Genomic DNA, 23,790 nt, shown 5'->3' with positions numbered 1-23,790 from the left:
TTGGTAAAAAGCAGGAAAGAGTTAATATGAGGAAGAGCTCATATCAAAACCAGTCCCTGAGTATTTCTCTCAGCAAAGACTTCCCGGTACTTCACAAATGCTTTCTGTTGTATTCTGTCAGCTGCATAGCTTCCAAATTGAACTTTTGGATGAAAGTTGAATAAATAACTGATGAGCATAACTTCGGGGGAGTTTTGTTTTGGTTTTGTTTGTTTCAAGTCAAGGGCAGCCTTTTAGCATAGCATGTGTGGCCTTAACAGGAGGAATAGTGCCTTGCTCTGCCTAGCATGCTTAGCTTGAGCTACCTGGAATCTGATGCCTTGCCTTTGGTCCTTGTGTGAGTGAGTGGTAAAGTGGGGTCAGCAAGCTCATCTTGCCAAAACAAAAGATGTGCCTGCTGCATGGAGTGTAGGCTTTCAGGATCAGGAAGGGTTCAGGTGAAGAAGGATTGCTTTGTGGTCCTGTGGAGCTGCACCTTTCAGCTTAGGGCAACACGAGGAGCTTTACACAGCTTGAAATGATGTTGCTCTATGAGCTCAGGTGTGGATGTGAAACTAAATCTCCTCCGGTGGGAAGCATTTAATAACTTCAACGATTGAATTATGTGGTGATACAAATGTGGCATTCTGGTATTCAGCAGTAATTTGTATCTGCTGCAGACCTCTAATTTGGCCTCATGGCACCCATCCTCATGTTCCCTTCCTGTGCTTTAATTAAAGCAGTAGCTTGCTTCTTGGTGAAGAAGTTGATTTCTTCTTGGTTTCCTCAGAAAACACTGGATCCTTTTGTAAGGCAGAAATGTCGGGGGGGAAAAACCCCAAAACATAACTTTTATGTTTTGTGTGTTTAGTTGGAAAAGTGGCTTGTTCTTTACTGGGCAGAACTGTAGCATCTTGCTTCACAAAATGGGAAAATGGTGCTGCCCTCTGTGATGTTGGAGGGAGTACTGCAGAGTCAGATGCACAAAGTAGTGCTGCCTACTGTGAATTGTCTTGTTTGCTCTTGTCTCTTGAGAGATATTTTTGAGAAGAAACTTGGTGGTGGTGCTACAGAAATATGACCTGATCTGTTCTTCATTTATGTCTGAAGTTATACTTGATACTCAAGTATCTATAGGCTGTTGATAGTGCTGCAGAGCCAGTAAAACCCCGTGAAAAGCACTAGTTAAAAAAGCCTCAGTTGCTGAGTGCCAAAACTGTCTTGTATCATGCACTATTATGATGCACTGGAAAGTAAACACCCCTTTGTGTGCCTCACCAGGCTCAGTTTGGAAACTGCTTTATAAACTCTCTATTTATTTCTCTTTTTTTTATGTGAGCAAGAGTGAAGGCTTAAGCAAACACTGAGAAATAAACCTTTGATCTGCAGCAAGCCCCAGTTGCTTTAATTTTTCAGGACAACATGTTTTTAGATTTGTAATATTTTCCACCTTCCCAGAATATTGGATGGAAAAAACCAATGCCACTTTGGTTTATGGTTTTCTGAGACAATAAAAAGCATCTCAGTGCTGAAGTAGTAACTCTATTTATTATTTTATTTTGGTCCTGATGGAGGAGTTGACATGGGGAGAAGAGGTATTGCTGCTGGAATCCAGGATACTGAAAGACCTCTTGGGTTCCTGACTCTTCCCTTCAGGGAGTGTGGCATTCCTGAAAGCTTTCTTGCCACAAAACAGGATAGATAAAACTTTTCATTATCAACCTTCTGAAGTGGAAAGGAGAGTCTTCCTGAGTTGAAAGCATGCTTTCTAATCTTTTGTTCTGAGTGCAATTATTTCAAGTCTCTTCACTGTACGTGTCTGCAGCTGTCTGACATGCAGCCCTGGTGCATGTTTTATAAAGTGTAAACTGGAAAAGATTGCTCTCTAAACCCCACTGTGCAGATCAATGGCTGTATTTATTTGTCTCATACAGTTTCTCTGCTGACTTTTAAATCTCTTTATGTTCTTTAACCCTGTGCGTGTCATAAACTTACAAAAGATGCTCCTTGGAGATAAGAAAATACTGGAAATGGTAATAAAGCTTCTGCTTCCTGAATGTAAGGAGAGGAGTATTTTAGGGGAAGACTTCCTGGTGAGGGAAGAAGAAGTGTTAAAAGAAAAACACTGGAATTTCATACTTGGTCACCCAACACAAGTGACTTGACTTATTTTAGTAAGACCTCTTGGGCATAAACTGTTCTGAATATGAAGCCTGACTGTATGCCTGTGGTGGGAGGAGGGATGAAGAGGTATTTTTATGCTTGAACATCAGCCTCAGAGGAGATAATCTTAGTGTCCTATTCCTGGATTCTAATTGCGTTTTTCAATGTTATTTATTCATTTTCAGATCATTATTTAGTGATTTAGGTGAAGCACTTTCTGGCTTCCCTTCTGGGTGAAATATGTTCCTGTGTATCAGAGCATCTCACGAGTTAGACTTGTGTGTAGTAGCAAGGGTTTATGCATACGGAAGTGGCTGTTGCTCTGGCTGGATTGGTTACCTGTCACTAGCAAAGCTGTGGCAGCTGCCTCTGCTCTGTGATTAGGATGAGCCAAGTTTATGAACTGAAACCACCACCAAGGCTTAACTGAGGTGGCAGATAAAATGTTTCTTGCCTTCTGTCATGGCAGGCCAGCAGTGTGCACATGGTCACTTATGATGGGTTACCCAACTGTTGTCTTCCCTAGTTGAAATGACTTGATAGCTTGATTCCTGTGCAGGTACAAGTCTCAATAAGGTTTTATATGTAACAAGTAACAGATCTCTTATGGCTTAGCTGTAGAGTAATTGTTACAGTTATTAATAGTTCACACAGTATCACCAAGGTTGGAAGAGACCTTGAGGAACATTGAGTCCAACCTGTCACCACAGACCTCATGACTAGACCATGGCACCAAGTGCCACATCCAATCTCATCTTGAGCACCTCCAGGGATGGTGACTCCACCACCTCCCTGGGCAGCACATTCCAATGATGAATGACTCACTCAGTGAAGAACTTTCTCCTCACCTCGAGTCTAAACCTCCCCTGATGCAGCTTGAGGCTGTGTCCCCTTGTCCTGGTGCTGGTTGCCTGGGAGAAGAGACCAACCCCTTCCTGGCTACAACCACCTTTCACGTAGTTGTAGAGGGCAATGAGGTCACCTCTGATCCTTCTCTTCTCCAGGCTAAACAATCCCAGCTCCCTCAGCCTATCCTCATAGGGCTTGTGCTCAAGGCCTCTCACCAGCCTTGTTGCCCTTCTCTGGACACATTCAAGTGTCTCGATGCCCTTCTTAAACTGAGGGCCCAGAACTTGCACTTCTGAAAAGCTGTGCTTAAAACTGGCTAGGTGGCAGCTTTAAAGTCAAATACTTTAGTCAGGTTGGAAATGTGAATTTATTTTCACAAAGAAATACATACACTTCAGCAGATTTTGGCTTTGTACTTACTTGAAGCTTTCCTGTTCACTCAGGCTGGCTTTTCTAAATCCCTCTTCCCTTTTTTTTTTTGGTGTTTTTCTTTGGTTGTTGTGTTGTGGCTTTTTAAGCACCAACACAGTGTAGTAATTTACATTTGAAAAGTAGCAGTTTTGCAAGTGCTGGGTTGTTCACTTTAGGGAAATTAAACTCTGCAGTCACTTCTTTAAGCATCTTCAGCTAATTCCATTTCAACATAATCCAGGCTGGGTCTTGCTGGCTGTAGCGTTGTGGCTGTGTCTTGCATTCTGTGAAAGCTTGCTTTCATGATGGCTAATGATGTACTATCTGTTTCCTGCTCCCAGGAGATTTACTGAGCTAAAACACTATAGCGATGAACTGCAGTCTGTCATATCACACCTTCTGCGAGTCAGAGCTGTAAGTATTTCCCATGTGTGTTGTGACAAATAGTATAACTTATTTCTAAGGTAGTATTTCTTGTGTAGTCAAGAGAGCTGGTATATGTGCTCTAGAGCAAGGGTGGTTTGGCCCGAGAGAGTCTGACTCTGGAGTGTGGGGCAGGAGATGGCAAGGGGGAAGGGCACTGACTCAATACAGGTTTGGTGGAGAATGAGTTCTAAACGTGGTGGTTGAGCTTGACAGTCACTGGAAGACCAAATGCATCCATCTTGCTAATCTGCCTTCTCCACTGATGGTTACGTATCAGAGGGAGGTGTTTAAGGAGGCTTGAGAGATCTGCTTCTCTCTACTCAGCAGATAAGTTGCTTTTGCTGGATGTCTGGGGTGGGAAGGGCCCTAAACCACAGTTTCCTGCTAATACTTTGTTGTCCAGGGTTTTTGGTTTGAGTTGTATATGCTTCCCAGCACACTTTTTCTTTTTTGGCATGTTCTTCAGTCTGTAATGAATGATGTTCTTTCTGATGATGAAACAATTATGTCACGCATCAAGATACTCTGTGGGTTGAGAAGGGAAGATTTATTTTTTTTCTTTCAAGTCACAAAAAGGAAACAGAAAATTACAGTTCCAGTAATGAGTGTGACACTGCTTTTTAGTGTGTTCAACACAGATTTGATGTTTAACCAAAGCTGTGTCCAGTTGTGCTGAGGAACATGAGGACTAATCAGTGACGTTCTGCTGACACCGGCTTTTTGTTGGGTGATTTGCTTATATTTCCTTTTTACTGCTCTGACAGACCAGTAATGGTAACTCTTGCCAAGCTTCAGTTTTGTTCATTGCCACATCACAATTACAAGGGCATTGTTTAGGTTACAACTCACACTTCAGAGTGTAAACATGGTCTTTACTTCTGAGGTTTTTTCGCCAGTGTTGTAGTGCTGGCTGTGGCAGGAACTGGCTCTCCAAACAGCTGAAATGAAGTACCTAGCTTGAGCAGTAAGTCCTGCAATGGATAGCTCATTTCCTTTCCTTTTTTTTTCCACTGAGCTAGAGGGAAAAATCAAGTCACTTGTTAGAATTTGAGTGAGGCTTTTCTTACAGCCTTGGTGACGGGATGGACTTTTGTCTTGCCATCTTTCTGTTTAAATAGGTGAGTGTATATATAAGTTTGGCATTATTTGGGTAAAGGAGGCTATGCCTTACATCTGCTTATGAAAAACTGAAGTTTACTTGATTATTTGTGGTCTCCATAGGTATGTCCTATAGAAGAATGCATCCAAACAAATATTCAAAATGTTACTTTCCAATATAGCCTTGATTGTGACTTCAGTCTTCAAAGACTTCATGCTGTTGATTTTTTTTTTATTTCAGTAGTGGCTTCAAGTAGATTTAGGCCTAATCTTTGTTTACCTTTGTAAAAACATTAAGGCTTTAGCTTGAAGTTTGTGTTTGGATTTTCACAAAGCAATTGCATTTGATGTTGATGACCAAAATCTGATTCTGAAATGTTTCAGAGGGTAGCAGACCGGCTATATGGTGTCTATAAAGTCCATGGCAACTATGGAAGAGTATTCAGGTAAGAGTTCATACAGTTCTTAAATATATTCATAGGCAGACAGTTGTGGGGAGGGAGGATTTATTGTTTGTGTTTATGCCTTTGAAAGCTACATCTGAAATACTTCCATGTCTGCCATGACAAACTTCATATTGCAGTGCTAATGAGATTTCTGTGTTGGATACAGCAACCTTTGGATCTGCTGAGCTTGGTCTCTGGTGGAAGACTTCAGCTTTCTGCTTCTTATTATAGACATTTTGAGCTTTTGTTATGTAGGCATTCTGTTTCCTCAGGAATTAACTTGCTACATACTCTTCATGCAATTGACTCAGAAAAGCTCCTAGGTCCTTTTGAGGGTTAAAAATCAACAACTATATCCAATTTTAGTACCTTTATAAAGTGAATTTGCCATTTATTTTTTGATTTATATGAGTGAATTGCGTGCTCAAGTTTTCCATCTCACTGGAGAATTGAAGAATCTAAACTTCTGGTTAAGGGAAACCTCCTGCTTCTACACACTGTTCAAGTGCTAAATTTAATTCTCTGGGTTAATGGATTGCAGATGTCTTTCTCATTGGGGATTTTAAAGTGAAATTAGGTGTAGTTCTGTAATAACACAAAGACAAACAAATGTCAACATCATCAGAGTGGAATGTTTATGAAAACAATGAAGGACAGAATAGATGCATTAGACATAGATTATATGAAATAAAAGGGGGGACCCCCTCCTTCTTTCTAGCAGAAAGAGTTGTGGATGTTGTTCATGCAACTAAGAAGTTTCATAAGGTTTCACAAAGCTGAGGGCACAATTAAAAGTGCAGTGTATGTACTTGGATGTCCAGAGCAAGTCTCTGGCTATATTTGTTGTAGCTCTGTTTCCTTCTTTATCTAAATAATCTCCCTAATATGAATAGATCGTTGCAAGATGATGTGTTTTGTTTTTCAGTGAATAGAGCTAAACAAAAGATAACATACAGAGAATGCTTTCAGAAGTAAAGCTTTTGCAAATGTCCAATCTCACTTTCTGGTTTGTGGTTTGTTGCCCACTTTTTTTTTGCATGAGAGGCTTTTATCTGATAATGCTGTGAGTTTCTTCTTGATGAGCATGTTAGACCAAATTCCCACTGCCCCTCACCCCCTCCCTTGGTTTATTTTAAGTGCTAGAGTTTTTTTGTTTTGATGTTTATTTGTGTGGGGGGGTTATTTTTGGATTGTTTTAGCTATTTAAACAAGACTCTTTCTGCTCAAAACCAATCCTAAACTAAGTATTTAAGATGAATTTAGGTGTCTGGGACAATTGTTTAATGGAGTGCTGTAGATAGCCTCGCCACGTTGTCAGTGTTGCTCCTTAGATGTGGTCCAACTGTTTTCTTCTCTTAACTTCGAGGCAGTTTCCATTCAGGTGTCACCTGGGAAGAAACTGTATACAGGATGCAGCTTATTAACTTCCCTTACCCTTCATGTGTGATGTTGTTTCTCGTTTGTTTTTCCTACAGTGAGTGGAGTGCAATAGAAAAGGAGATGGGGGATGGGTTGCAGAGTGCTGGCCACCACATGGATGTGTAAGTACTGACTGAGTATCTGATAGTTTGATGTAAGCCAGATGTAGAGCTCTCCCTCTTTCCTCTCTTTTTCCCTCAACCCCAAAGTACATACAAGAAGGGCACTGAGAAAGCTGGGGGTGCATTGTTTTTAGGTATTCAGTATTTCTGTGACTTGGATGCAGGCACAATTTTAGCATCCATGTACTGTATTAAGTAGCTCAAAAGGTCTCAGGAGAACTGGAGGGGTTTCTTTTCTATTATTATTTTGAAATTGTAGAAGTGTTTGGCATTTTTCCAGGTTTTCTTTTAAGCTACTATGCCAGAAACTGGTGGAATACAATTTTAATGTACTGCAGACCTGATGAGATCCATTTGGGTTTGATAGCAGCGTTTTCTGCCATGCAGTAGATGGTACACACATTTGGACTTAATTACAGAGTTAAGAAATTTAATTAATCAGCACCAAAAGGCCAATGGATTCTTGAAGCAAACACTAACTGGGTGTAATAAAGTAGAGAATCCTCCCTCTTTGCATCTTTTGGAGTCAGATGGCAGAGTATGAAAAGCACAGTCTTCAAAATAAGAGTCTAGCAATTGAGACTGCTCTCAGAATTGGTATTCTTGGCTCCTGCTTTTCAGGTAGTCATAACAAGTGAGAAGAGTATTTCTTATCACTCTGGTTCCTCTTCTTTTATCACACAGTACAGATAAGTAGCAGCTCAGGCAGGAAATGGAAGCAGTTTGACTCTTCTTCATACAGAACTTTTACTCATGAAGTATAATTTGTTCAGTTCAAGCATAACTGCAGGTTTATGTATGTACTACTGCATGGTTGTTACTGGTGTTGTGCCTTGTCAAGTGGAAGGATTTCAAGGCCCACACCAAATTCTGCCCTCAGCTTTCTCACAGTAAGTCTTAGCAGATTTTAAGAAATTTGAACCCTTCTGAATAATTTATTCACACTTCCACATTTTGGCTAATATGGTGGTCTGCACCCAAAAAAAAGCTATCCAATTTTTGAGGCAGAGGGCTCTGGCAAGAATAAAGAAATGGAGAAGGCATTCTGCTTTCAGAAGAAGGTAACTGAAATAGAGGTGGAATACAGTATGCAGAAGTTGAAATGGTTACAAAAACAGGAGAGAAGAAGCCATAAGCAGGCTTTCAGATACACCCCACTAACATATCAAACATCTCCAAATGCATAACCAACTAAAAGAAGTGGGTTTCAGTCCTTGGTCAGGAGGCTGAACCCTCTTCACGCATTGGAGATGTTTAATATTTCTGTCTGCAACACAGTTAGGGTTTCTGGGTAATTTTAACCACTGTATAAAGTTTGAGGTAGCTTTCATTGTCTGTCATCTCTTCTGCTCTGGCACTCTTGTGCAACAAGGATCTCTTAGTGACAATCAAGCAAGAAGCAGCAGATGTGAGATTTGAGAACTCATTCAGTGACCCACGGGGTCTCCCACCAGTAAGGTTCGTATCTGCGGTCACTTGGAAGCATAACTTACCAGCTCAGTTACCGTTCCCATAACGTTAGACACGAGTTCATCCCATCAAAAAGCTACTTCAAGAGGGTTACCTAATATGATGTTAAACTTCAAGACTAATTTAATTATTCTCCATCTCAGCCATGTGCTGTAGTCTTTACCAGATGTTTAAATAAACATTCGAGTTGTTATTGTTGAGTATGAGCTAAAACTGATTAATATTTGGAGAAGAATCCCAAAGCTTCCCTGGGTGTGTGCTGTGTAACAGGATGAGGCTTGCTGAAGTGATGCAAAACAGCAGAGTATGCTGAGAGAGCTTCAGTGAATGGCTGTAGCCCTGGTATTTAAAAGATGAAAGAAGAAAATGCCAGACCTTTGTGTCCTTTATGATACTAATGAGTGACCCTTTATCTCTATATCAACTAGACTGTCATTACAGGTGGAACCAGTCTAAACTGAAACAGCTTTGGATGACAATTCCCACAAAGACTGGGAATGTATTAGGTGTCTTTAGAACTTGCTGCAGTGATTCCCCTCAAGATTTCCCCTGGTTTGTCTGTCTGCTTAGGACAAACCTCTATTATAAACTTCAGCTTAGGCAGTCAGAAATACAGCTCATCTTATTGCTTTGTTTTTTCAAATAATGCTTTAGTGTCATGAAAAATATGTCTAGGTCAGGTGGGGCTTGCTTTGGTGGGGTTTTTTGGTTTGAATTTTTTGGTGGTGGTTGTTTGATTTGAGGGCTTTTTTGGTTTGGGTTTTTTTTTGGTGGCTTTTTACTTTCTTTTTGTAAGGGTGGTTTTTTTTTTTTGCTTTTGGCTTCGTGGGTTTTTTGAGAGACATGTCTGCTACAGATGAGCTCTAGCATTGTTCTAAACTTAGGACCTACTTGAAACTGCTGTCCTGAGAACTCCAACCACTGTACTAAAATTACTGCATTTTAGAACTTTAAAAATAGAGAGGGCAAGTCACTTCTGACCTGTGTGGCTGCAGGGTATTTTCAGAACAAGTACATCTTTTGACAGTTTGAACTACTTTACTTTGATTCACAACGTGAATTCTCATTCTGCCTTTTCTTTTATCCCTTCTGCTTAATCAGCTGTTGCTGGTCACTTTGTATGTTAGGCTTATTTATCACTGGTAGCCTTGGTAGGGCTTTTCCTAGATGTGCCATATCTTTTAGTTTTAATTAATCTTGCCTGCCAGCTTATAACATTCATGAACAGATGGGCATGTTTACAGCTCCGTCTCATTTTTCCCCTTTCTTCCAGTTGCTCTGCAAGTAGCTGCTTCCAGAGAAGGGCAACAAAGCTGGTGAGGGGTTTGGAGCACAAGCCCTATGAGGAGAGGCTGAGGGTCTCTTCTCCCAGGCAACTAGCACCAGAACAAGAGGACACAGTCTCAAGCTGCGTCAGGGCGGCTTTAAGCTGGATGTTAGGAAGAAGCTCTTCATAGAAAGAGTGATTGGCCATTGGAATGATAGAATAGAATAAACGAGGTTGGAGGAGACCTTCAAGATCATAGTGTTCAACCTATCATCCAACACAACCTAATCAACTAAACCATGCAACCAAGCATCCGCATCGAGTCTTCTCCTAAACACCTCCAATGATGGCACCTCCACCACCTCCCCGGGCAGCCCATTCCAATGGCCAATCACTCTCTCTGTGAAGAGCTTCTTCCTAACATGTAGAGAGAGTGATTGCCCATTGGAATGATAGGTTGGAGTCTGTGATCTCAAAGGTCTCTTCCAGTCTGGTCCAGTTTAGTCCATTTGAAGAGTCTTAGTTTTCATGCCCTACTGAGCAGGCCTGAGGATGATAACTTTCAGCAGGATTGGCTCCCTCAGTTTCCTGGGTGTCTAAGCGACCTTGGTCTTTTTTAGAACTTGCAAGGAGGGATTTCTTGTTCTCTCCTGAGTCATGTTACCAGTTTCCTTTCATCTTGAAACTGTGCCACTTTTTCCATAGAGCCAGTTGCTGGAGAGGCATGGGAAGAAAGAGAGAAGTTCAAAGACCTTGCAAAAACTTTAAAGCCAAGAGGTGCTGTAATTAACATTTGGGTTGCACTATGCCGGTCACTGGACAACCATGGACGTATGCTTGCTTCAGGGAACCTGCAGCTGTGCAAGGGATTGGCACATACTTGAGAATCCAGAGTGAGTTGGCAGAATAGGTGAAGGCATTTGCATTGGGGTCTCATTCTGTTCATCCCCAGTGGCACAGGCCCTGTAATGTGGGCTAAAGTGGCGTCCTGTTTCCATGGCTGTGCCAAGTGAGACATGCAGCTACCTCTCAGCTGTAGGCCTGTGACCATGTGCAGTCATCTTGGTTAGTGAGAACCTATTAAATACTGTCCCATGAGCAAGATAAGCTAGAAGTGCTTTTTGCCATTTTTAGGGAAAGTCAGCTTAAATGACAAAACTCTCAATGCGAGAGCTGTGTAGTTGTACTTAGGACTTCTCCCTAAAAGGAAGGTTTGAAGTTCTTGTTGCTCTGAATTGATATGCCTGACTTACCCAGCAGACAAAGCAACAGACCTTCAAGGAGCTAAGGGACTACCTGAAGGGTGGTTGTAGCCAGGAGGGGATTGGTCTCTTCTCCCAGGCAACCAGCACCAGAACGAGAGGATCAGTCTCAAGCTGTGCCAGAGGAAGTTTAGGCTGGAGGGGAGGAGAAAGTTCTTCATAGAGAGAGTTGTTAGGCATTGGAATGGGCTGCCCAGGGAGGTGGTGGAGTCGCTGTCCCTGGAGGTGTTCAAGAGGGGATTGGACATGGCACTTGGTGCCATGGTCTAGTAGTCATGAGATCTTGGGTGACAGGTTGGACTTGATGATCTTTGAGGTCTTTTCCAACCTTGTTGATTCTATGGCTTAAAGATGTGGCGTTCAGAGCACTGCTGTGAGTCCTCTCTTACTCAGGCTGACTAATGATGATCTCAAAGGTCTTTTCCAGCCTGGTTAATTCTATTCTAATGAACAATGAAAGCAGCCTCTTTGCTTTTCAGAAGGTATGATGTTCATGTTCCTGTGCCTCAGGGCTTAAAGCCTTGCAGGATTTCTTCTGCACCGTGTCTTTTTTTGCCTTGCTGCTAGCTATTGACAGTCCACTGGAGAAAAGGAATACATTGTTTTTCCTCCCTGTAAGAAAAACTGCCCCGTCTTCAGCAGGAAACTTACAATAGATCTCATACTTGTCAAATGATTCACCATAGTAGCAACCAAAGAAAGGGGCCTGCAGGGATGTTTATATTAACTGATTCAGAGGTTAATTAAAACAAAGGGAAAACCCTTTTTGAAGTGCCTTTCACTGTTTTGCTTTGTGACTCATGTTTTTGTCAGACAGGTGTCCTCCCTTGTTACTGTATGTGTAGTCTTTCAAGGTTGAGTTATGGGACCTCATATTTAACCATGGCTGTTTTCACCAGATATGCAGCTTCTATTGATGACATCCTGGAAGAAGAGGAACATTATGCAGATCAGTTGAAAGAATATCTCTTCTATGCAGAAGCACTACGGTATGTACAGAAACCTACAGCTCAGATGAAAGCTGTAGTCCTTTCCTCTGGCATTGTGGTGAGGTTGAATTTTGTTTGGGATCCTCCTCTGCTCTCAGAGAAACAGAAATTTCAGTGTTGTGGAATCTCCATATTCTTGCTTTGTGTTTTGTTTACTCCTTTGATTGCCATGTGGGTGGCAATACAATTCAAACCTGAGCTGATCAATAGTGAAATGTCAGAAATATTAAAATCTGTGTACCGTGGGAGGAAGTGCTGCTGTTTATTCGTCTGGTTGCGCTGTTTCACAATGTGCTGAAAGCTTCAGCTTTCACATGAGATAGGCTAAACAGAGCTGCTACAGCTATTATGAATTCCAGCAAGTTTTATCTGCTGCACAGCATTGTGCAGCTAAATAACTGAATTCTGGTTGGTTGGTTTTATTTCTTTGTGTGTCTGTTTTTTAACGTTAGCCTTTACTCCCTTACAAGCATGGATGGCAAAGGCAAATTGCTGAGTGCTGTAAGACTGGGCCTGAAACTGTTGTGCTCTCCAGGGCTGGCTCTGAACCTCTTGGAAAGTGCAGCGGGGAATTGGGTTGGCAAGTGTGATGGCTGCTGTGTGGGAACCCAGAGCACCAGTAGCCTCTCCTGGGAGGTTCGCATGCATCCGGCAGTGGAGTGCGGATGTAGCATTGTCAGCCCACACACGGCTGGGGCTTGCTGCAGGTGGTCAGAGGAAACTCCCCTCTGTTCCAGATGAAAGGCGCTGTATGAATCTAGAAGCACAGTTGCTTGTTTTCATTTTTCAAACAACAAGTATTTCATGACTGACTGATAATGTTGCTGCTGTGACAGGTGCCATCTCCAGATACTTTTTGCCATAGTTGTGATTTTAGTTTTGATTCTGTAATCTAGTTTGAATAAAACCATTTTACAGTGGTGCCCTTAAGTAGGGCTTGTATTGCTGAGAGTGTCTTGGAATGAGTCATAGTATCAGTCAGGGTTGGAAGGGACCACAAGGATCATCTAGTTCCAACCTCCCTGCCTTGGGCAGGGACACCCCACACTAGATCAGGCTGGCCAGAGCCTCGTCCAGCCTGGTCTTAAAACACCTCCACTGACGGCGCCCCAACCACCTCCTTGGACAACCCATTCCAGGGCTTCACCTTTCTCATGGGGAAGAACTTCCTCCTCACATCCAGCCTGAATCTCCCCACCTCCAGCTTCATTCCATTCCCCCTAGCCCTATCACTACCTGATATCCTGAGAAGTCCCTCCCCAGCCTTCTTGTAGGCCCCCTTCAGATACTGGAAGGCCGCAATTAGATCACCTCGGAGCCTTCTCTTCTCCAGACTGAACAGCCCCAACTCTTTCAGTCTGTCCTCACAGGAGAGGTACTCCAGCCCTCTGATCATCCTCGTGGTCCTTCTCTGGACACTCTCCAGCACGTCCATATCCCTCTTGTCTAGGTGGAGTCTTGCCAGAGCTGAGTAGAGGGGGAGAACCACCTCCCTTGACCTGCTGGCCACACTTCTCTTGATGCAGCCCAGGATCTGATTGGCTTTCAGTCTAAAGAGAGGAACAGAATGAACTAAGAACTTTATACTTACAATTCAAGCTTGCTTAGCTACGGCATTTGCTGTGTTACACATTCAGTGATAAGCCTGTTGAATTCAAGCTAGGTGAATAACTGAATGTGCTGCCTGCCAAAAACCCCAACCAAAACAAAACCAACCAACCAAACCCAGCCCTCTCCCCAAACCTAACACAGCCCATGATGCTGTTTGTGAAGTGTAAATGAAGGGAGACAGCCAAACAAAGTATTATGTGACAGGTCTTTTCATTGCTTGCCTTTCAGGGCAGTTTGCAGGAAACATGAACTAATGCAATATGACTTGGAAATGGCTGCCCAGGACCTAACAACTAAGAAACAGCAGTGTGAGGAGCTGGCAACAGGAGTGAGTCTTTTTTCTGCTTTCTTCTCCAAAATGCCTTTTATTTATTCATTTATTTTTTTGTTTGAGCCAAGTCACTTAGAATGACATTTAAATGGCACTAACATTGCTGGCTGCTGCGTATGAGAAGCAGTATCGTGTGAGCTGCAGGAGTCTGAGGGTTGAAGTGACTTGGTTCTTGGTGATGTAAGCTGTTTGTATCAAACATCTTTTATTCAACACTGAGTAAGTAAAAGGTTGCAGGAAATATGACTTCAGCAGAATAACACCAACAACTCTCTATCCTGAAGATCAAAACTCTGGAAATTCTGGAAGGCTTCCTCTTCCTTTTGAAAGGTGGATGTTACTGATATGTGATGTTAGCCCCTTTTATGTGGAAGATAATATTACTTTAACATTTTTCAGATAATGTTTTAATTATTTAAAATCCCTAACATTGCTGTTGGTATCTACTGGTGTGCCATATTCACTAGTGGTGTCCCCCAGGGATCAGTGCTGGGCCCCATGCACTTTAATATCTTTATTGATGATCTGGATGAGGGCATTGAGTCCATCATCAGTAAGTTTGCAGATGACACCAAGCTGGGGGCAGGTGTTGATCTGTTAGAGGGTAGGAGAGCTCTGCAGGGGGACCTTGACAGGCTGGGCAGATGGGCAGAGTCCAAGGGCATGAGATAGAATGCATCCAAGTGTCAGGTTCTGCACATTGGTCACAGCAACCCCATGCAGTGCTACAGGCTGGGGTCAGAGCTGCTGGAGAGTGGCCAGGCAGAAAGGGACCTGGGGGGTACTGGTTGATAGTAGGCTGAACATGAGCCAGCAGTGTGACCAGCAGGAGCAGGGAGGTCATGCTGCCCCTGTACTCAGCACTGGTTAGGCCACACCTTGAGTACTGTGTCCAGTTCTGGGCCCCTCAGTTTAGGAAGGATGTTGACTTGCTGGAACGAGTCCAGAGAAGGGCAACAAAATTGGTGAGGGGTTTGGAGCACAAGCCTTATAAGGAGAGGCTGAGAGAGATGGGATTGCTTAGCCTGGAGAAGAGGAGGCTCAGGGGAGACCTTATTGCTGTCTACAACTACCTGAAGGGAGGTTGTAGCCAGGTGGGGGTTGGTCTCTTCTCCCAGGCAGCCAGCACCAGAACAAGAGGACACAGTCTTAAGCTGCACCAGGGGAGGTTTAGGCTGGATATTAGGAAAAAATTCTTCACAGAAAGAGTGATTGGCCATTGGAATGGGCTGCCCAGGGAGGTGGTGGAGTTGCCGTCACTGGAGGTGTTTAGGAAGAGACTGGATGGGGTGCTTGGTGCCATGGTTTAGTTGATTAGATAGTGTTGGATGATAGGTTGGACTCAGTGATCTCAAAGGTAATTTCCAACCTGGTTTATTCTGTTCTATATGGAACTACTTCATGGCTTTTCCTTCTCATACAGAATGCAAGACTTAATTGCTTTACTACTTGAGTAGGAAAATTGCTCTGAAAGGTTACCTAAATCAGTGGAATGACTCACTTATGGTCCAATCCACAAACCAGCATTTTCTTCCTTCCCATGCCACCATACCTCCTATAGCTACCTATCAAGTCATAAAAAATTCATTGGTGAAATAGAGGTTAAAGCTAAAAATCAGCAGAAAAACATGAATAAGCCAAATTGCTGGTAAAAACCACATAATGTCTTCTGGCTGTGCTCAGGAATGCCAAACCTAGAGTGTTTTGTGTGTTTTTTGTAGACTGTGAGAACATTCTCTCTGAAAGGCATGACCAGCAAGCTCTTTGGGCAGGAAACCCCTGAGCAGAGGGAAGCCAAGATAAAGGTTCTAGAAGAGCAGATACAGGAAGGAGAAGAACAACTGAAGTCCAAAAATCTGGAGGGCAGGTAAATGAGCTTGGCTTTTTCCAAAAAGCCACGAGGTTTGTCTTAAGAAAAGTTCCTGACTGGATGCTCTTGAAGGTGTTTGCATTTTATAAGTGTTTTTAATATATTCTTGGTGTTTATGAGCTGTCTATAAAAGCTGCTGTCAGCTGCAAGTTGTGAAATAAGGTACAGTACATGCAGCTAGCTTCTGGTGCGCTCGCATGGCTTATGTAAAACCTGATGACTTTCCCAGTTACTGAGCCCACTCTAAGGGCTGACATGCATGCTTTTATATTCAGCTAGTAATATGTTTAGCAGGTGGACTTGTAGGCCTGCAGCTGAATAGCCTGACTCAAAAGCTGATTTGCTCCAAACCCAGTATTTAGTTTGGTTTATGTGTATAGGTCCCGGGCTTATGTTCTGCAACTTCTCATATAGGGGACAACTGTCTCCTGTTTGAAAGAGGTTAGAAATTCTGGCAGGTTGTTTGAGTAGCTGCTTCTTGGTGCTCTAGGAAATCTGCAAGAATGCAACCATGAAAAATAGGAGCTAGTATTCCTAAAGCAATGTGATTGTGTCAGAACATGCTCATTGTGTAACACGAGGAGTAAACGTGGTACCTCCTAATATGTTAGGATTAGAGCTGGAAACCTAAAGACTACTTAATGAACAGTTCTAAACAACAAGGTGCTCAGTAAATGTGATTTCTTTATCATTTTGATAGAAGTATTAGAGATGTGCTTTTGGAGCTCTGGAAGCAATTTTCAAGTGAACACTTGGCCTTGTATGTGTAGCCCATCCGAAATTAAAGCTATGAATTACAGAAATCTACCTCGCTTTTAGTTAAGGGCACATCACCAAACCACAGAATTAATTAGCAAAGTGAATTGGTCAAGTCAAATTTGCATTGTAAATGGTGGGTGTGTTTGCATGTCTCAAATCTTGGTAAGTGAGTTTTCATGTTGGAAAGATGAGGATTCTGACTGGACAATTGGAAAAGAAACACGCAGTGTTGTGTGCTGAGTATTAGAGTAGTTTTTCCTCAGATTCTGTTGGGGTAAGTGTATTCTGAGTTATGTCAACTGTATATGGCAGTGATGTTTCTTGGGGTGGGAAAAACAACAACAAACTAACCAAACAACCCAACTCTTCCTGTGAAACTGATTCTACAGCTTAAAAGGCTTCAGAAGAGGATGGAGAACTGGGTAGCAGTGCCAAGTGTAAAATGAGGACACTGTGGGGTGCATAACAGGGCTTGGTTTACTGACTGGAAGGTGAAGCACTTTGGCATCCATAGCTTCTCTGCTGAGGGTCCAGAGGAAGGAAGATGAGCTGAGGGTGGAACACATGAAGCAGTTAGTAAGAGAAATGTTGCTTTAATTGCAGAGACTTTGTGAAAAGTGCCTGGGCTGACATTGAGCGGTTTAAAGAGCAGAAGAACCACGATCTGAAGGAGGCGCTCATAAGCTACGCGGTTATGCAGATCAGCATGTGCAAAAAGGTAACCTCTGGCACCTGGAAGGCCAGGCCAGTCTGGCTGCCAGATCAGCAGGGGAGCGAGGCAAACGTTCAATAACTAGGAACACTGCAGTCACAGAAGGCTGGAAGTCACTAGCGTAAAACCTCCCACATATTCCATCCTACTTCATCTCAGTGATATGTTAATGGTGAGAGATCATAGGCAGTGTGGTCCCACTCCTGCCTTGTTCTTTATTACCTTTGGTGAGACTTAGAGTCATAGAATTGTTAGGATTGGAAAGGACCTCAAGGATCATCCAGTTCCAAACCCCTGCCATGGGCAGGGACACCTCCCACTAGATCAGGTTGCTCAGAGCCACAGCCAGCCTGGCCTTAAAAACCTCCAGGCTTCCACCACCCCCCTGGGCAACCTGTTCCAGTGTCTCACCACCCTCATGGAGAAGAACTGCTTCCTAACATCCAATCTGAATCTATACATTTCTATTTTTGTTCTATTCCCCCTAGTCCTGACACCCTAAGAAGTCCCTCCCCAGCTTTCTTGTAGGCTCCCTTCAGATATTGGAAGGCCACAATTAGGTCTTCTGAGAGCCTTCTGTTCTCCAGACTGAACAGCCCCAACTCCCTCAGTCTGTCCTCACAGGAGAGGTGCTCCAGCCCTGTGATCATTCTTGTGGCCCTTCTCTAGACGCGTTCCAGCACATCCAGATCCTTCCTGGAATAGGGGCTCCAGAACTGGATACAGTACTCCAGGTGGGGTCTCACCAGAGCGGAGCAGAGAGGGAGAAACACCTCCCTTGACCTGCTGGCTATGCTTCTCCTGATGCAGCCCAGGATGTGATTGGCTTTCTGGGCTGCAAGTGCACACTGGTGGCTCATGGTGAACTTCTTTGGTAGAGTCTTCTGTGGAAGCAAGTCTGTTGATGAGTTCTGTAAACAAAGCATATTTCCATCTACTGATTTTTTTTTTCTCTTTAAACTTTTATTGTTTTTAAAGGGAATTCAAGTTTGGACAAATGCCAAGGAATGCTTCAGCAAGATGTGATTAATCTGGAAATGAATTCTTCCTCCAAGTGCCAGAAGACAGAAGCACAACTGTATAACACCACTGTTACGTTGCTACATGACTTACCTACAAAACATGTAATAAATGCCTCGGGTGACTAGTTTTTCTTTCTGCTGATTGTAATTGTTAATAAAGGACGAAGAGGACATGTTTTTAAATGTTAAGCCCTGACTGCCACTTTCGTGGTGCGTTTTATATGTGGTAGCAAATAATTCAGGGGTAAAAGACTTCATTGAAAACTTCAGCTCTGTACTGGGGCAAAGCTATAGGGAAAGTTATCCCCCCAAAAAAATACGAACCGAACTGTTCTGAGGCTTGTGAAACACCATGCCCTGTAACGTGTAGATCACTTCCAGATGCCCTTCTTTTCAGCCCTTGCTATTTAGAGGTTTTAATGCTCAAGGGTGCTTTGGCTTTATAATGAGGGGGACAGAGCTGTGTTCTTGAGGTCTGCACGGTAAGGGGACACAAATGAAATACTGTTACAGCAAGGGTTCATGCTTAAATGCCTTGGCATGTCCATGGAGAAACGAGCTTTTCTGGAGTTCAGGTGAAGCCGTCTCAAGTACCTGAGATGTTTGAAACTCTACAGTAGAGGTGTCAGACAATGGTTTGATACAATATTCTGCGTTGTGTGGTTCTCATTTCAATTTTGATACAGGCACTGACTTCTTATCAAACCTTTTCCTGGAAGCAAAGGAGACTGGTGATCCAGCTGAGCAGCAAACCAAAGTCAAAGCTGGTAAGAGGCAGGTGCACCTTCTTTGGTTGTTGGAACCTGCTTGTGCCAGATGTGAGTCTGGCCTGTGGTACCTCTTCTTGAACTGAAGTGGTTTGGTTCTTGAAAGAGTAGTTCTTTATGAAGACGCTGAAATAAACCTGGTGCAACTTCTGTAGTACTGAAGAGCAGTGATGTGCAGAATCCACAACGAACCGAGATGTCTGTTTGGCTCTTGTTACGATGTTTCTGTGTGTGTATATATATGCATATACACCAGTGCAACAAGATTTGCAGTTGCAGGTACTGGCATTAAATGTTTCCAATCGTGAAAAGCACTCACCACTGTCTGCTCTTGGGCTTTTTCTACGTATGTCCCTGACGTCTTGTGGAGTTTGTCAGACTTGATTGCTAGTCCTGAAGGAAGCTTTGTAATGTTCTGTTGAAGTATGTAATTATTCTGGATCGTAACACTACTCAGATTTCGAGGGGGGTTTTGTTTGCTTTTTATCAGAAATACCCCAGGAAGTCCTTAAATGTCCTTTTGATAAACAGTTGCTGATCTGTCCCATGTTCCTTTTGTCTCTGCAGCATTTCTTTTCTATAAACCCACGGTAAAGAATTAGTAGGCCTGGTGTATACTACAGCATAAAACTCTGAAGTACAATTCTGGTCGCTGTAACTTGGGCTGGCTTTTTTTTAAGGCATGTGACAGTGACACTTCTAGCTGTGAGATGGCTTTGGGCAGAAAGAGGTCTCTCTGTTTAACACTAAGAAAGAGAGGCCTTGTTCCATTGAGAGGCTGCAGTATGCAGTTGTGAGACAGGCTGAAGGACTCTTACATTCCGAACCAGGAAGTTGCACACCTGATGTATTCAGTAAACCTTCTAAAGGAGTGGTGCCTTAATACAATACTGTGAGGCGCTCAGAGTAGGGATTTTTTTCATGCACTTTGATTTTTTTGGTAGATCTTTTCTGGTGCCTCTTTCCACATTTCACTTGCTGTACAGCTAATTAAATGTATTAGTCTGCCTTTTTTTTTTCCTCCTTTTTCTTTTCTCCTTGCTAGTTGTACTGAATTTAAGAAGGGAACAAAACAGTTCTTGTAAGTTTTGTGCCAAATAAGCTAAATAAAATTGCTCTTTGATATTTTTGTTATGTTGTGCTTTGTTAAACTGCTCTCTTCCCAATTTTGACTGGGCTGCTGTTCAATTTCTTGAAATGGGTTCTTGTCCCTCTTCATTGAATGACTTAGGTTGGAAGGGACCTTGAAGGCCATCTAGTTCCAACCCCCCTGCCATGGGCAGCGACGCCTTCCACTAAACCAAGTTGCTCAAGGCCTCATCCAACCTGGTTTTGAACTCCTTCAGGGAGGGGACATCCATGACCTTCCTGGGCAACCTGTTACAGTGTCTCACCACCCTCATTGAAAAGAATTTCTTTTTAATCTCCAGTCTAAATCTATCCTCCTCAAGTTTAAATCCATTCCCTCTTGTCCCATCACCACAAGCCCTTGTAAAAAGTCCAGCTTTCTTGTAGGTGCCTTCAGGTGCGGGAAGGCTGCTCTAAGGTCTTATTGGAGCCTTCTCTAGGCTGAACAGCCCAAATTCTCTCAGGCAACCTCTGTTACATTCCTGATGCAAGCAGCACACCTCTCTAGCTTCCAGGTCAGGACAGCAAATGGGTGCCTCTGCCTCTCAGCAGAGTTGTCCACTGCTGTCGCCTGTGGCCTCTTCGTGGCTGAAGTAGTTGCACAGCAGGGAGCTGACCTGGCTGTCTTGCTTGGGTCTTAGCTCAGATGGCCTCTGAATTTGGGTGTCAAATTTTGGTAAAGTATGCACAACTACCTGATCTGCCTTCAGGTGAAAATCACGGTGCTAGGGTCAAAACTAGATGCTTGTTACAATCCAGCTTTGTACCCTGCTTTGTTTTTGCCCAGACAGCAGTAGCTGGCTGGGTCATGTGTCTTCATCTAGGTAAGAGAAGATGCACTTGGAAAGGGTTTGTGTTTGACAGAAATTGGGTGGAAAGCAAGTTGAGGCTAATTTGCAATAACTGTTTCTTGTGCTGTTTCCAGAAGAGCATTGCATGAGGTCTGTGTACTTGTGAATCTTGGCTGCAGGAATGGTTTCCCCCTCTGCTTTAGTTTTTGCACTTTTTAAGGGGAAATCATCTAGCTAATGGCTGTTTCCATGTGGTTAATAGAGGCCACATGACAAAGGCACACTTCTGCCATGTGCATTTTTCTAGTTACAGTGCAGATTTAACCTCTGTAACTTGATCCTGTTTGCCTCAACAAGCTTTGTTCAGTTACCTAGTAAACATCAAAAAACAGAGGAAGGCTTTGAGAATAACAGCAGGTGGGTAGATCCTTTCAACTTGCTCTTGACAAAATGCTTGTATATGGAAGAGGTTACCTCTGTGGATGATCTTGATTTGCTGATGGAGCTCTCACTTCTGTCTCAGGAAGTGTTGCTGGGTGGATTATCACTGTTGTGTCACCCTTGACCTTTCCCATTACTAGCCAGATCTTGACCTGTCAGCATATTTTAGTTGTAAGTGTTGTCTGCTGCTCAAATGCATCTAGGGCAAGGAAGCCTGCTGAAATGGAAAGATATTTTTATGAATTCTCTCTTTTTAAATGCATTATTTTGGGATCTGGCATGTCTGCCAGAGCAGAGTTAACCTAGCAGCTGTCTTCAGGGACTACCTTGGCAAGCACAGAGCAAATCTCAGAGCTCAAGTCCACACCAATGAGTTAGTCTCATGCAGGTCAGCCAGAGCAAAGTGGCAGCTGTGGCCAAACACATGGCACAGCCCAAGGCTGAGGGTCCAGAGCTGCTGCCTGGCCTGTGAGCACTGCCTTCTAGGAGAGACCGTGTTTCCCTGTGTGACTCTCCTGCCATCAGAATTCTTTTGTGCACTGCAGCTCAACAAGAAACACTTTCTATTGTCCCCTAAAGGATGACAGTGAAGGAGGATGTCTTGATTCCCCACACCTACCATGCAATGGCAAGACAGGGCTCTAATTTGTGTTTCCTTATTCCCCACTGTGTTGCACATCTCTGGTGCCTCTGTCTTGTCTTTGCTCCTGCTGTGTGGGGAGGTGTGATCTGTGTAATGAAGGTACAGGGATGCCGTAGGAGTGATACAAACAAAGGAAGCAGGCAGAATGTGAGCTGGTAAAATGGGAGCAGAGGCTTCAGTGCCAAATCCGAGTATAGAACCCTCGTATATCCTAGCAGGAGTCGCTTTGCTGCTACCAAGAAGTTAATGTCTGCTCCAAGCTCTGCAGTTTCAGTGCTTCCCTCTGCCTGAGGGGGTTCCCTCCCCTGTCCCCATCGGAGCCGGGCGCTCTCAGGGCAGGAGTATCTCGCAGGGGATGCATACTCTTGATCTTGTTCCTGCAGAAACCTTGGCGCTGCCGGAGAGTAACTTGCGTGAGCTGCTTCCCTCTAGTGGGTGGCCGCCGGGGAGGGCAGGATGCTCGCTGCAGCGGCGGTAGCCGCGCTCTTTAAATAGCAGAAGCCTCTTTGTCTTTTCTTTTAACCTGTGTTCCCTCTTTGTAGGACCTGGGTAAGTATCTCCTTCTTCCTGGGCGTTGTGAAGACCCTCAAGTTCTGAGTAAGCAAGGGGTCCTGTCTCTTCGGCTGCCCTTTTCTGATGCTTTCTGGTATGACACAGTGCTACCAAAAGGGTTTTGCAGCTGTGACTTCTGTAGGGTCAAATGCAGAGGAAAAACCTTTTGGTTTGGTTTGGGGGTTTTTGTGTGTGTGATGTTTGGGCTGCCTTTCAGTTAGGTATTTTACTTAGTCAGATATTTTAGTTAGTTAATTATTTTAGTTAGTTATTTCAGACTGACATTCCCGATGTTGTTTTCTTGCCCCCCAAAAACCTTTTTTGCTTTGGTTGTTGAATGTATCTGAAGTACAAAACAAAGGCAAATTGGAAAGGATCCTGGGTACATTTACAGGGAAACAGCTCCAGGCACTGACAGTACAGAGTACTTGGAGGTAAGGGGAGATGGCACCATGCTGTAAGAGGCAAGCAGGAGTTAAGCTGCATGTGAGAAAAGGTGGGGAGCTCAGGGTATGTGCACAAGAAGGTGAGGAGGTAAGCAGGAGAGAAGAGAAGGTGAACAGGAACAAGGAAGAGCAGGGATGGGATGGGTGGAGGAACTGGAGAGGATAACAGATGGAAAGGCTCTGTGCCTGTGGGCTGTGCTGTACAGAAGGGGAAGACAGCACTGCAAGGCCCTTGTTTTGAAGTGGTAGAAAAAGTGAAGGTGGTAGAAACAGGAGGTAAAGCAATGTCAAGTGCTGCTAAAGACACAACTGTATGATACTAACGACAATTTACTGATAGCAACTAGGTCTAAGTGAAACTTGTGGTGGTAACCATAGTCTCAAAAACTGAGTTCAGCACTGATAATGGCGTATCATTTCCCTTGCTCTCAGATGGAGAGGTTTAATTTAATGTGTCCAGTACTTTGTATCTTTTAAAAATATGTTTCCTGGAGTCAAGATTTGCTTCTATTAATGTATTTGAAAATTAATGCATTTACTTTGATTTTTTCTGAATTAATAATAATAATAATAGTAATAATAATAATTAAAAAAAACAGGACAAGAAGCTTAAATCTCTAAAACTCAGCATCAGCTTTATGGACACCCTGATCTTACAAGCACCAGCATGAACAGGCACGTTCTCCAGGGGCCTGCTGGTTGATACAGGGCTAGAACAGGCTGCCCTACAAACTAAGACCTTGCTGGGGACTATGATCAGTAACTAGCTCCTTCATCTGCTCCAGGCGTCTTTTGTTTTCTCTCTGTGTTGTGGCA

General features: G+C 43.4%; 1 protein-coding gene across 1 annotated transcript in view; it reads left to right on the top strand.

The window, feature by feature from the left end:
• Positions 1–18,538, top strand: part of SNX4 (sorting nexin 4) — a 42,782-nt gene extending 24,244 nt beyond the window's left edge. The window contains 8 exon segments of the mRNA XM_054176557.1: positions 3,744–3,816; positions 5,311–5,372; positions 6,848–6,913; positions 11,812–11,901; positions 13,741–13,840; positions 15,565–15,710; positions 17,076–17,190; positions 18,163–18,538. Of these exon segments, the coding sequence (XP_054032532.1) occupies positions 3,744–3,816; positions 5,311–5,372; positions 6,848–6,913; positions 11,812–11,901; positions 13,741–13,840; positions 15,565–15,710; positions 17,076–17,190; positions 18,163–18,210 (700 nt within the window). The 3' untranslated portion in view covers positions 18,211–18,538.
• Positions 18,539–23,790: the final 5,252 nt, after the last annotated feature.

This window comes from Dryobates pubescens, chromosome 2 (genome assembly GCF_014839835.1).
Source record: "Dryobates pubescens isolate bDryPub1 chromosome 2, bDryPub1.pri, whole genome shotgun sequence".
In the NCBI taxonomy this organism is placed as follows: Eukaryota; Metazoa; Chordata; class Aves; order Piciformes; family Picidae; genus Dryobates; species Dryobates pubescens.
Note: the sequence above shows the minus strand (reverse complement) of the source record. Positions and strands in the feature narration are given on the sequence as shown.